General features: G+C 38.6%; 1 protein-coding gene across 1 annotated transcript; it reads left to right on the top strand.

Annotated features, from left to right (window-relative positions):
• The first annotated feature begins 1,272 nt into the window (after positions 1-1,272).
• Positions 1,273-12,307, top strand: LOC311294837 (uncharacterized protein). Its single transcript, XM_084415878.1, has 5 exons — positions 1,273-1,396; positions 3,238-3,573; positions 10,123-10,473; positions 11,818-11,921; positions 12,017-12,307. The coding sequence occupies exons 1-5, from the start codon at positions 1,345-1,347 to the stop codon at positions 12,047-12,049; spliced, it is 876 nt and encodes a 291-aa protein (XP_084272004.1). The 5' UTR covers positions 1,273-1,344; the 3' UTR covers positions 12,050-12,307.
• The last annotated feature ends 723 nt before the right edge of the window (positions 12,308-13,030 follow it).

Genomic DNA, 13,030 nt, shown 5'->3' with positions numbered 1-13,030 from the left:
TGGACTGGTAGTTGGATGAACTTCGACCACTGAAGTTGAGTAAACTCAAAAATGCTTTGCAGCTGGTTGCTTCACTTTTTTAAGTTTACTCAACTTTTTATTTTTTACAGTGTGAAAGCAGTGTAATTTGAACAGTATCAGAAGCTTATTGCTCTTAAACTGAAAAAATGAAGCCGTAAAATGTTTTTATAACTTACCATTCAGACGCCAACCGCACAAACAGAACAAAACAAACACGTGAAACATTGTCTTTGTCCGTGTCTGAACTACGTACCAAAAACACTGGAACTGTTAATCTGATGTGTGAATCTGAATCGTCCCCTGACAGACTTCGCCCCTCCTATAGTCACACACACACTCTCTGAACACATGATGTTACATGATATATAAAGTATGGTTATATAAGTGTTCTTCTGGCCCTTATTACGATTATAACTGTTTGATGACTTTAGAAAACATACATTCCTAATTCTTTATCATTTAACACTGATAGTTTTTGAAATGGCCTGGCTGTATTTAACATGTAATCCCCCGAAAGAAGAAGAATATTGAGTGAATCTCCCTGAATTTAATCACAACAGAACTTATAATAGTTATAAGAACTCGATTGTCAATTGTTGTGTTTGGCAAAACAAAAAAGTTGAAAACCACACATTTTCATTTTTATATGACACTATATATAGCTATAGCTATTCAGCAGTCAAACGGAAACCTGCTGTGGTTTGATTTCTTCAGAAATGTGATTTGAAGTTTTAGACAAATGTGTGCATGTAACTTGTAGGTGGAGAGCTTCTTCCTGTCCTATAGTAGTTATTAACCTCACAGTCTGACTTCCTCTCCAGATAGAACTGATGTACAATTAAATAAAATACTGAAGCCAAACTTATGTTTGAAAAAGAAGTGTCACAGGTCAGAAGTCAAACAGGATTCTTACCCATAATGCATTATTGATAACATACACAGACTGATAGCTGATCATCTTACAGTTCTTGGAACCTTCAACAATCTATAAGATCTCATTCATACTGCATGTTTATAATTTTGAGTGACAGATGTCATGTTTAATTTTATTTTTTCTATTGGGTTGACAGTGAAATGTGTTAGAAGAATTGTGTATCTTGATCAAATAAATGAAAATAACAAATTCAATTATTGTGTAGCCAAAATTCTATATATTTGTAATTAACAATCTCTCTATATGTATATGTATGAAGCGGGATCGGAACGGATCGGCAGATCTGTAGGCCAGCCTACTCACATCAGTACCAAAGTTTACTTTCAGTTATAGGCGTCATTAATGCGGAAGAACCAGACATTTTTATTTCCGGACAAAAAGTGGTGAAAATGAAGCTTTTCTTTATTTTCCTGTCAGTACCTTTGTTTTTTCTTGACCAAGGTAAGACATTTATTTGTTACAATCTCTTTTACCGCCGATAAAACGAACAAAGAACGCGACGCAGTTTCATTTTGTGTCAGCTCTAATTGCTTTACATTCGATGGAAATGTATTTTATTAGGCTATTTTTATTTCTCTGGTGTGTGTGTGTGTGTGTGTGTGTGTGTGTGTGTGTGTGTGTGTGTGTGTGCAGTAAAACATTTATTAGTCACAATCACTCTTTCGAACGACGAATTTTGACCTAGTTTCATTTTGTGTCAGCTGACTGAGCTCTAATCACTTTATATTCGAAAGAGATTAATTAATTATTAATTATTGTTGTTTTACTTCGAGGATAAATTTAGGTGAAATGTGTTTGTGATGTGGTCACATATATATTTTTCAACACATTTCTGAGGTTGCTGGCACATAAAAAGAGCAATTTCAGGTCGTGAATAACGGAAAAACATTGAAAAGGGGTGGGACCTATGCTTAGGTTAAATGACAAAAACATCTCATCCATCTTGCTGATATTTTTGTTGATATTGATATTATAGCTTCTGTCAAATGCATACACTACACATTAACCTATTTGGGTCTTAATGTTAAAATTAGCAATAAACACATTTTCTGATGTATTCATATGTAGGGCACAAAAGGGGTAAAAGCACCTTAAAGAAAATGTTTGCAGAAAAAAAAAATATGTTTTATTGAACATGGAGCAACACATTTTGTGGGAAAATATATCATAAAAGTGGTTTGGTTTGGTTTTAAAAATCTTATAAATGTGTGGGGTAGTGAGGGTAGGATCCCATTCAGATACATGCCTATTGTAATATTTTCCACAACCATTCTCCTTTATAATTTTGACTTTTGTCGAAACTATTTTCTTGTGATACGTGGATTCTCGGACTGCTGAAGAGTCTAATATTAATTAACTGAAAGTTATTTCAGTTTGAAAGACTAAGTTTATTGGTTTGAAAAGGTTGTCTAGTTTAAATAGCCTATAAAATGGTTTGAAATTTGAAGGTCAGGATATACAGAGACAATAGGCGGTAGCTAGGGTGTTGCTATGCAGTTGCTAGGGTAGTCTGGGTGGTTGCTAGGCTGTTTCTAAATGGTTGCTAGGGTGCTCTGGGTGACCTTCCATAATGTCCACATACAGTAGTCTTCTGTTTCTGATGATAGACCTACTCTTACAAGCTCAAAGACATTTAGAATCGGTTGATGTGTTTAGATAGGGCTTGGTGCCCTGGATATTACTATGTTGTAATTCATTAACATTATTTTAAACCGTATAGATCATTACTGCAACTGTTTCTCAAAGTCAAAGAGACAGATGTGTAAGTCAGGCCATAAATCCACAAGGCCATTTGCTTTTATGTTGCCACCCCTTGTCATAAATAATTTTGTAGATCCACCCTTTTATTTATTACTACATAAACCTATAACATTTAAAAAGCATTAAATATTAGATCAAATTTGCATTGCTGGCCTCAATGTACAAAGTGAAATGCAGATATTTAGGAAAGTGCTGCGGTGAGTTTTTGTGCAATCTGGTGAATTTCTCGGATATATGAATGTATAGGGAAGGGAGGTAAAATATGGATCAGGATGTCGGTTTTATGATGTTCATTAAGTTGTTTAAAATTATCGATGAGACTCCTGTATGTTTGTCTGATGAGTGAATATGTAAATCCATTATGCATTGTTTGCATGTGTCATGCATTACATTTTTAATCCAGGCTCTTTTTTTATCCACAATTTTTATGATATGTTTTCTGTTTTATGTAAATTCACAGCAATTTTTTTTTTGCTATTGTATATTATTTCCACATTATCACAAATTAATTTCTTCTTCAGGTGTGTCTGGTGTTGGTTCAGATGAAGTGTCAGTGTTTGTGATGGAGGGAGATTCAGTCACTCTAAACACTGGTGTTGTAAAAACCCAACAAGACAGAATTAGATGGTATTATAATGACACTCGCATCGCTCAAATCAATGGAGATCTCAGTAAAACTTGTACAGATGTTCAGTGTAATGAAGGCACTGAGAGATTCAGAGACAGACTGAAGCTGGATCATCAGACTGGATCTCTGACCATCACAAACATTCAAAACACTGACTCTGGAGTTTATCAACTAAAGATCTTCAGCATCAGCAGCATCAGTGAAAAGATCTTCAGTGTTTCTGTTACTGGTAAGTCATGTAACAAATGTTTAAATGCATATTATATGTTTAAATCACATTTTTTGAAACAGTGACAATTAGAGCAGCTTTTTTTGTTTGTTTGTTTGTTTGTTTGTTTTTTTAAGTTTCTTAGATTATAGCACCACTTACCTTTGGAAATAGATACATTTTGTCAATAACTTAGTCATTGTAGGCCAAAAAAAAAAAAAAGTTCAGGAAAAACACTTTGACTGAACAGTCCCTAGTGTCACCTTTATTTATATAGCACTTTTTACAATACCGATTGTTTCAAAGCAACTTTACAGTGATAACAGGAAAAGAATGCATCAAAGTTTGTTTCGGCTGTACAGCAGATCTAGAAGAAAATAGTGTCATAGACCAGCTTAAGTTCATTTCATTTTTGTTGTAAGAAAGTTATTAATTTAGCTGCTCTGGAGAGAACAGTGATGTCATCGTCCAGCTCAATTCAGTTCTCATATAATGGTGTCAATGCAAGCAGATCAATGATATTGTTGAATATTAAATGTCCCCAACTAAGCAAGCCAAAAGCCAAAGGGCGACAACCACTCACGGTTTAAGTAGGGGTGGGGCCAGGGAGAAAAGGGTGAAGCCAGTCTGCTCTGACTGAGGACCAAAGTGAAGCTGGAGGGAAGGCGGAGCCTGATGGGTGGAGGGACGAGTCGCAGATGAAGGCCTGGAAGTCCATGGCGACCGACAAGCAATGGCTGACCAAAGTGAAGCCGGAGGGATGAGGAAGGAGCTTTAGGGACGGCCGTCTCAAGTGGAGCAGAGGGAGTGAGTAGCCAAGGTGGAGCCGGAGGGATGAGGAAGGAGCTTTAGGGACGGCCGTCTCAGGTGGAGCAGAGGGAGTGAGTAGCCAAGGTGGAGCCGGAGGGATGAGGAAGGAGCTTTAGGGACGGCCGTCTCAGGTGGAGCAAAGGGAGTGAGTAGCCAAGGTGGAGCCGGAGGGATGAGGAAGGAGCTTTAGGGACGGCCGTCTCAGGTGGAGCAGAGGGAGTGAGTAGCCAAGGTGGAGCCGGAGGGATGAGGAAGGAGCTTTAGGGACGGCCGTCTCAGGTGGAGCCGACTGGTTAACAGGCTGAGGTGGAGCTACGGGCTTGGAGGTGAAGAGTTGACACTCCAGGGCTGACCTGGTGAACTAGAAGTCCCAGGTGGATCCAGGATACAAGGAGCAGACAGTTTAGGAAGAGCCAAAGGGCTGGCAGGAGCCAGCGAAGACAGGGCTGAAGAACTGGGTAGCATGGGCAGAGGGTTACAAAACGGCCTCTTTTGCCATTTCAAGATGGACAGAAACATTAAAAGTGGCCTCCTTGGCTGACAAGGGACAGACAGAAAATTCGGGATCAGCCTTCTTGGCTGACATGGGACAGACATACATTTCAGGAATGGACTTCTTGGCCGACACGGGACAGGCAGAGACCATCGGAACGGAATGGAACATCACAGACAACATTAACTCAGCTCAGGCTCTATGTCTGCGGTAGGCTTTAATTATGCCGGGGGCTTGGCTGAAGTAGTGATGCTTACAGCGTGGACCGTGGTTTTGTGAACCTCCTCCATCTTACTGATGGTAAAGGGAGATCCGCAGCAAAAAAGGACCCAGTCCACAAACTCCATGAATATGCGTTGATGGGCCATCTCCAGGCATGTGTGCTTTGGTTTTTGCAGATTCAAACCTGCCAGGAAAAACAGGCAGAGGCTGGCGTCATCATAGTGGATGAGATGTCGAAGCTCCAAAAACCGTGTGTGTGCAATATGTATACATATACATACACATACACATATATATTCGCTGCTGTCAAGAGCATGCCATACCAACAGGTGTTGATATAACCCTAACTGTAAAGCCTCGTTGGCCAATCAGAAGCCTGAAAAAAGGTTATAACCAGTTCTGGTAGGCTAACAACATGTTGTCATAAGCAGTGAGCTGTGTAGTATTGCAATCTGATGCCTCTGTTCCACAATATAATGGGAGAACTGTGCATGTATCTGTATGTTATAAGCCCTGTTTGCACAGCTATTAGGAGGAATATTTTGGCTATGTCAGATGTCTGCCAATGCACAGACTCGCCTCACTTAAACAAAGGAGATAGTGGCGCACAGTCTGGCATCAAACAAAGGAGATAACAGTGTGCACTCCGACGTCACAAGCCAAAATCTCCGGGTTCTACTGGTTTCTCCGGTTTCACCGTCTACATGACAACACAACTGTAGTTTCTAAGAATCTTCACCCTGGCAAGGAGTTTTCGAAAAAAAATTATTTCAGTGACCGGATACTGCATTTGCTTGTGGACGAACGGCCAAACTGCATAGAAAAAGCTGTGGTTTTGAAAATACCCGTGGACAGGGCCTAAGGCTGGTAAACCATGAGCAGAACAACCAGTATGTCTGAGAACAGACAATGGACTTAGAGAAACACAAGGCTGAAATATCCAAACAAACTAATTAACAAAACGATCACCAGGTGTCCAACATAATCAATCAAAAGAAAAACCATGGAAACAAACACAACCACATGAAACTGAACCAAAACCCATTCACCCCAAAACAAACACAAGAACAGAATATAGCTGCAAGCAGCAATACGGGGCCAAGCCCTGCAAGGCACAGCAAGCAAAAGCCGCTGTAGCGCAATGCGGAGCCAGAAGAGCAAAACATTAGAAATTTAATGTACATCAAGCACAGCAAGTTCTGTAAGCACATCAATTACAGCAGCACAGCAAGCATTTACGCACCAACAGCAGTGCGGAGCCAGAAGAACAAAAAGAGCAGAAATTGAATATACATGTAAATGTACATCAAGCACAGCAGCGCAGCAAGCATTTAAGCACCAACAGCAGTGCAGAGCCGCAAGAACAAAAACAGCAGAAATTAAATATAAATGTAGCACAGCGAGCATTTAAGCACCAACAGCAGTGCAGAGCCGGAAGGAATTTAAATGACAACTTTAAAGTCATCCCACATGGGACTCGAACCCACAACCAGAATGGTTCGGGATATGAGATACATGGTTTAGCAGATTGCGCCACTCAGAGGACGTGAATTTCAAAGCAGCAGAGGAGAGGGTTCAGTTTGAGCATTGAAGCATCAACAGCAGTGCGGAGCCGGAAGAGCAAAAAGAGCAGAAATAGAATGTACATGAAGAAGAGATATGGTTCAGAAGTACTTATGGATGAAATCAAAACAAGCCGCTTTAGCGCAATGCAGAGCAAAATATTAGAACAATGCAAGAATGAACACAATTTTTATGGTCATCCAACATGGTGTTCGAACTCACAACCAGAACGGCTCAGGATTAGTAACACATGGTTTAGCAGACTGCGCCACTCAGAGGACATACAATCACAAACTGCAGAGGAGAGGGTTCAGTGTAAGAATGAGCACACAAAAGCAAGTTATCCAGATTAGCATGCTAAGCTAGCTTAATGCTAATGTAGCTTATAACATGGTACATCCAATCCTGGCAAAATAGATATCCTCGGATTCGACATGACGCAAGGAATCGATAGACACCAATTTTATGATTTTGTGACAAACTGTTCACAAGTTACAGCCTCTGAACCAATTATGGGTCGACCTCATTAAGTTTGCGACATCATAACTTTTTTTTTTCCAGTATAGCAAAAAAATCGGGGACAGTACTTTTATGCGGCTCGGTCCGAAGATCATTTGAGCACAAGTTTGGACAAAATTAGACCAATTTTGAAGGAGGAGTAGCAAAAAAACTGTTTTACATTCGCTCCAATATGGCGGCCAGTCACATTGTTGAAAAATAACATATGAGATATCGTTGAAATCGGCATAAGCCAAGGAATACATTGACATAAAGAAATCAAATTTCAAGCAATGTTAGCAAAAGTTATAAGCGTTTTTTCAAAAAACAATGATATCTCTGGAACACTAGGTGGCGCTGTGATCAAACTTCTCATGTACCTTCGGGCCATGCTAATGACGATCCATACCAAATTTGATGAAGAAATTTCAAATAGTTTAAAATAGGGATGTCCCGATACCACTTTTTGCAGAACGAGTCCGATACCGATACTGTAATTTTTGGTACTCGCCGATACCGATACCGTAACCGATACCTGAATTTTCACTGCATTTGTAATTTTTAAATGTATTAGTAGATAAACCAAAAGATTATAAATCATATTAGTTGGCTTAATTTGTTCATCAAATATATATATTTCTTTCAGTTATTTTCATGCTTAATTAAGCCTGCTAAAATGCATATGAGCTTCTGTAAGCCTACTCACTGTTCATTCTATTGCTCTATCATATTTTATCTTTCATTTAATAGCCACAGCACATATTTAGAGCTGCTTCAGCAGGGCTCAGTGCTGAGGGCTGGGTCAGCGGTTCAAATGTTTGTCAAAACCAGTGAAATATCAATTATTTAATCCAATTTTGATACTACAACAAAAACTAGCAGCCTAATTAATGTGAATTTAAAACAAGTAAGCAGTCAGTAACAAAATAAAAACAAACAATTGAATTACAAATAGGACAAATATATACAATAGAACAAAGAAAGGCTACAAATGAAATAAACAGTGTTTTTAGAGTTTTTCGGGTAGATCGAACAGGTACAGAAATTTGAATAAAGTAATCAAATGTGAAAAAAAGCATATTCATTACTGTATGAATTATATATAGATGGATATTTTTGTAAAGTTGAAAAGGGTAGCCTATTTAGTCAAGAGCAGTGAGTATTTCTTTGTCCTTTGTTTGATTAACATTAAAACACAGAAGCAGGTTTATGCTGCCCCTTTAAGACCGAACGCACGGACCGCATTTGAACATGCTACGTTCATTTGAGATATAACCGACTTTGTTTACTATAGGATACTCACCAAGACGGGCGTTATTACATAGTTGTGTGTGAATTCGTCCGTACAAGCGCAAGACGTGAAAGACAATTTAATTCAGTATTCGCGCGCTGAGACGCTGGTTTGAGGGGCGCGCGCTTCGGATGTTTGCATTCATGAAACTTCTTGACCTGCACACGTCCTGTAATAATGTAGGGAACCACTCGTTATACTTCAGTCAGGTAACAGTTCATGTTTTACTTTACTTGCATATACGATTTAGTTTTCATCCAAATAACGTGCTGAGTGAACGATCAGCAATCAAGAGCATTCAACAGAAGTGCGCTTCTCGCTCTCTGTCTCTCTCGTCAGTTAACGTTAATATAATAAGCTAAAGCTACATGCCTCGTTTAATTTCGTTGCCATTGACATCGGACTGAACAAACTTTCCACTGATGTCTGTTTAAAGGGATGTGCTGACCAGCTCGCGCGTCTATGCCTCAGTTCACCTCGACAAAGCACTCGCGGCGGCCAGTTTCGTTTCGCAAAATGTACGTGGTATCGGTGCGTGGTATCGGCGAATTTTTATGAGTACGAGTACGAGTATATGAGGACAGTATCGGCCCGATCCCCGATGCCAGTATCGGTATCGGGCCATCCCTAGTTTAAAAGATATTGCAAATTATGTCAAAATTCAAAATGGCGGACACGTGGTACATCCCATCATGACAAAATCAATATCCACGGATTCGTCATGACGCCAGGAATCGATAGACACCAAGTTTACAATTTTCTGACAATCCGTTCACAAGTTATTGGCCAAAATATGCATTTTCCATATCTCATGACCCATAGGTGGCGCTGTTCCCAACTTTGGCATGGAACCCCAGATCATGCTTCCGATAAAGTGTACCAATTTTCGTTTCGATTGATCAAAGTTTGGCCAAGCTATAGCTTCTGAACCAATTTTGGGTCGACCTCATTAAGTTTGCGACATCATAACTTTTTTTTTTTCTAGTATAGCAAAAAAATCGGGGACAGTACTTTTATGCGGCTCAGTCCAAAGATCATTTGAGCACATGTTTGGACAAAATTAGACCAATTTTGAAGGAGGAGTAGCGAAATAACTGCATACTGTACTTTTCAAAATGGCCACTACTGTAATGGGCGGAGTCTTAATGTAAGATATTGGTTCTGATCAGCATGATGAGATGAATCAGGTGTACTAAGTTTCATTTTTCTAGATCAAAGGATTCAAAAGTTATAACCATTTCAATGTTGAATTTTTTAACTGCTGGTGGCGCTATAGAGTTGGTCCTAGAGGCTAAAAAATTGGTCCAATTACTATTCATTAGCATCACTAGAAGTGTACCAAATTTCATCATTTTCCTATGTACGGTTCATAGGGCTGCCATAGACTTCCATTTACGGAATAATAATAAGAAAACTAACAGATACAATAGGTGCCTCAGCCCCTTCGGGGCTTGGCCCCTAATGACCCATGACACCTGGGTGATATATGCCAAATTTTGTGTAAATTTGACTAATTGCCTGGGACAGGTTTGAAAAAATAACTTTTGTTGAAATTCCTCTGGTCATGTGTTGGATCTGAAGCATTCTAGTGCATGAATGCATTTTGTTTGCACAAATATTTTCACGTTTTTTTCTCGTTGTGGTGTTTCTTTCGCCAAAAGATCCTTCAATAAGCTGTTGGTTTGTGTTTCAGGTGTTTCTGCTGCTGAACAAGATAAAATGAAGATAAAATCTGTGAAGCAGGGAGAACCCGTCACTTTAGATCCTGGTGTAATAAACAACCCAAATGATGTGATGACATGGTATTTTGATGACACTTTCATCGCTAAAATCACTGGAGATCCCAATAAGACATGCACAGATTTTCATTGTCTTGAGAGATTCAGAGACAGACTGAAGCTGGATCATCAGACTGGATCTCTGACCATCACAGACACCAAAACAACAGACTCTGGACTCTATAAACTACAGATAAGCAGAAGCAGCCTCCGTCGCCGTCGTCGCAGCGTCAGCAGTGTAAAGAGCTTTGATGTTATTGTCATTGGTAAGTGTAATTTAGTCATTCAGGCAATTGTCCATCTGGCAGTGAAAACACCCTCACTGTGGAATATAAAGAAACATGATATTGGTACTTTATAATGTTCTCAAAAGGTTTGCACAAAAATGTATTTATACATCGTTTGTTGAAGGTTTTTAAAATGTCCTCATGTTGGGAGAAAACATTCTTAGAACATCCTTTAAACATTAGAATAACAATAACTTCAAATTAATAAGGTTGTGTGGCTGTTTTAAAAGATCATCCTTGGAACATGGGAAAGTTTAGCCTGTCCTATAGTTATTCCCCTAGCTAACTTTTATCTTAAATTTAGGTAAAGGTTATGCAAGTGTTAGAATGAAACGCTTTCAAAACAATCTTCATGAAATCACTACATATTGTCGTTAGTATTTGATGAATGTTCTCATAATGCTGGCAGAAAACATTCTGTGAACATCATTCCTCGAACGTCCTTTAAATATTAAGGATCACTAACTTTCTGGCTTAAACAATGGCTTAAATTTGAATGTTACACAGCAGAATCCTCTGTGATTCATCAACACCACTCAGTGTTCATATGTGTCCACACTACAAAGAGTTAAAATAACACTGAAGCAGGAACAAACATTTGACAGTACAAACAGTGTTTCCTGTAGTTGGGCTGATGGTGACTTCAAATGAAATATTTTCAAAAAAATCATCAACATCTAAACCTCTAATTCTCAACAAGAGCCACTGTAGATGTATGACAGAAATAAAGTCTGTAATAAGTAAAGTTGGTAATCGTGTTTGTGGAGTTGTTTAATCATCTTCTGCTGAGATCTTCAGAGATTTAATGTCTTTTATCTTCAGTTGATTTCATCTATAAGGCAGTGGCTTAAGTTGTAGTTCTTGTGTTTCTCTTTCCTTCAGTGAGGTGCAGGTGTTTGAATGTTTAAAAGAGTGTTTTCAGGAACATCATACTAACCTTTAAATTATGTTCTATTAATATTAAGGAAACTGGAGTTTTATGTTCTTGGAATGTTACAAATCAACATTCTAGAATGTTGAGTTGTTAATAACAATCAAGTTGAAAGAACATTTCAGGAACATCATAGTAACCTTAAACGTTCCAATAAAGTTTCGAGAAAACTGGACGTTTTAATGTTTCCATAACCAAAACATTGTAGAACAAAAATAATTAATAAATATAATTAATTAATGATAATTAATTAATTACTTCTGCATGAAATAGTTTTCCACTTTAAACTGAATGAGATTCACATGTACTCTCTCAGACCTTCTGATATCTCATTGTGTTTGTTCTAGATCAATCTGACAGATTCACTGACTGTCTGTCTTTTGCTGATCTAGGTTCAGGTCCTTCTTCAGCTGTTGTAGCAGGAATATCTGTTGCTGTTCTGCTGGTGTTTGTAGCTGCAGTTGCTGGTGTGATCTTCTATCGACACAAGAGCTCGGCAAGTATCACTTACAGATACTGTAGTGAGAGGAAAAAAACATCATCTTTATTGTGCAAAATTAGTATTTAATTATGTGTGTTATTATTTTTCAGGTCTTTCAGATAGTGACGACCCAACAAGATTAGCGGGTAGTCACTACAACATGATTCCCAATGAAACATGATTCCAGTTGATCCATTGTTATCAAAAAATACAGTGATAAAGCACTTTTAAAAGCAGATTTAAATGACCTGCTACTGGATGTTTACAATGGCTATAAAAAGTGTACACACCCCTGTTACAATTGCAGGCTATTGAGAAGAATAATAATAAATAAATAAAAAAAAAATCATGCAAGACCTTTTTCCTCCTTTAATGTGGTATTAAACCAACACAATTCATGTAACAAACAAATAGAAACTTTTAAGAAAAAAAGTACAAATAAAAGACACAGTAACCTGGTTGCAGAAGTGTGCACACCCTTTAATTTAACTTGGTTGAAACACCTTTTGCTTTTAATTCAGCAGCCAGTCTTTTTGAAAATGTCCATCAACTTCTTGTCAACATCTTGATTTGAAAATGTTTACCACTCTTCCTTGCAAAAGAGCTTTAGATTGATCATATTGCGGGGGATCTCCTGTCTGTATAGCCTTGTTCAAAACATTCTTTACGTTTTTTGATTGGATTTAGGTCTTGCTTCAGAATGGGCCTTTCCAAATCATTCTTCTTCCTAATCTGAAACCATTCTTTTAAAGTCCCTGTAAAGGCAATTCTAAAAAAAAATTCTAAACACATTAGAAATGTATTGCTAAAACATATTACAAAGACTGTGAACTGTGAAGTGCTGAATTGTGGAGTTAGACCGTTAAACAGTTTTTCACCATTGCTGTGTTCCGGATTTTTTGGGCGGGGCTAAAACGGGGGCTCGATGACGCACCGGAGCCCCTGAGATCCTGGACACGCCCCTACTTGATGACGCACTGGAGCCCCTGACGCTGGCCCCTCCCCTAAATAGAGCACAATCGCATCAGTTTACCGATCGCGAGTTACTGTCAGTACTATTAGTTACTACAGCCTACAGTTTGCTAGCTAGCTATGCATTCGTCACGGAAATGCGTACTACCTGG

Source organism: Rutilus rutilus (genome assembly GCF_951802725.1).
Source record: "Rutilus rutilus genome assembly, chromosome: 8".
Classification (NCBI taxonomy): domain Eukaryota; kingdom Metazoa; phylum Chordata; class Actinopteri; order Cypriniformes; family Leuciscidae; genus Rutilus; species Rutilus rutilus.
The sequence above is the reverse complement of the archived record's forward strand: the minus strand, read 5'-3'. Positions and strand labels throughout refer to the sequence as shown.

Excerpts from the sequence above, each read along its gene's own strand:
- LOC311294837 (XM_084415878.1), top strand. The coding sequence starts at position 1,345 with ATGAAGCTTTTCTTTATTTTCCTGTCAGTACCTTTGTTTTTTCTTGAC. Across the intron at positions 1,397-3,237 it reads TTTGTTTTTTCTTGACCAAG|GTGTGTCTGGTGTTGGTTCA; the intron begins GTAAGACATTTA and ends TTTCTTCTTCAG. Across the intron at positions 10,474-11,817 it reads CTTTGATGTTATTGTCATTG|GTTCAGGTCCTTCTTCAGCT; the intron begins GTAAGTGTAATT and ends TTGCTGATCTAG.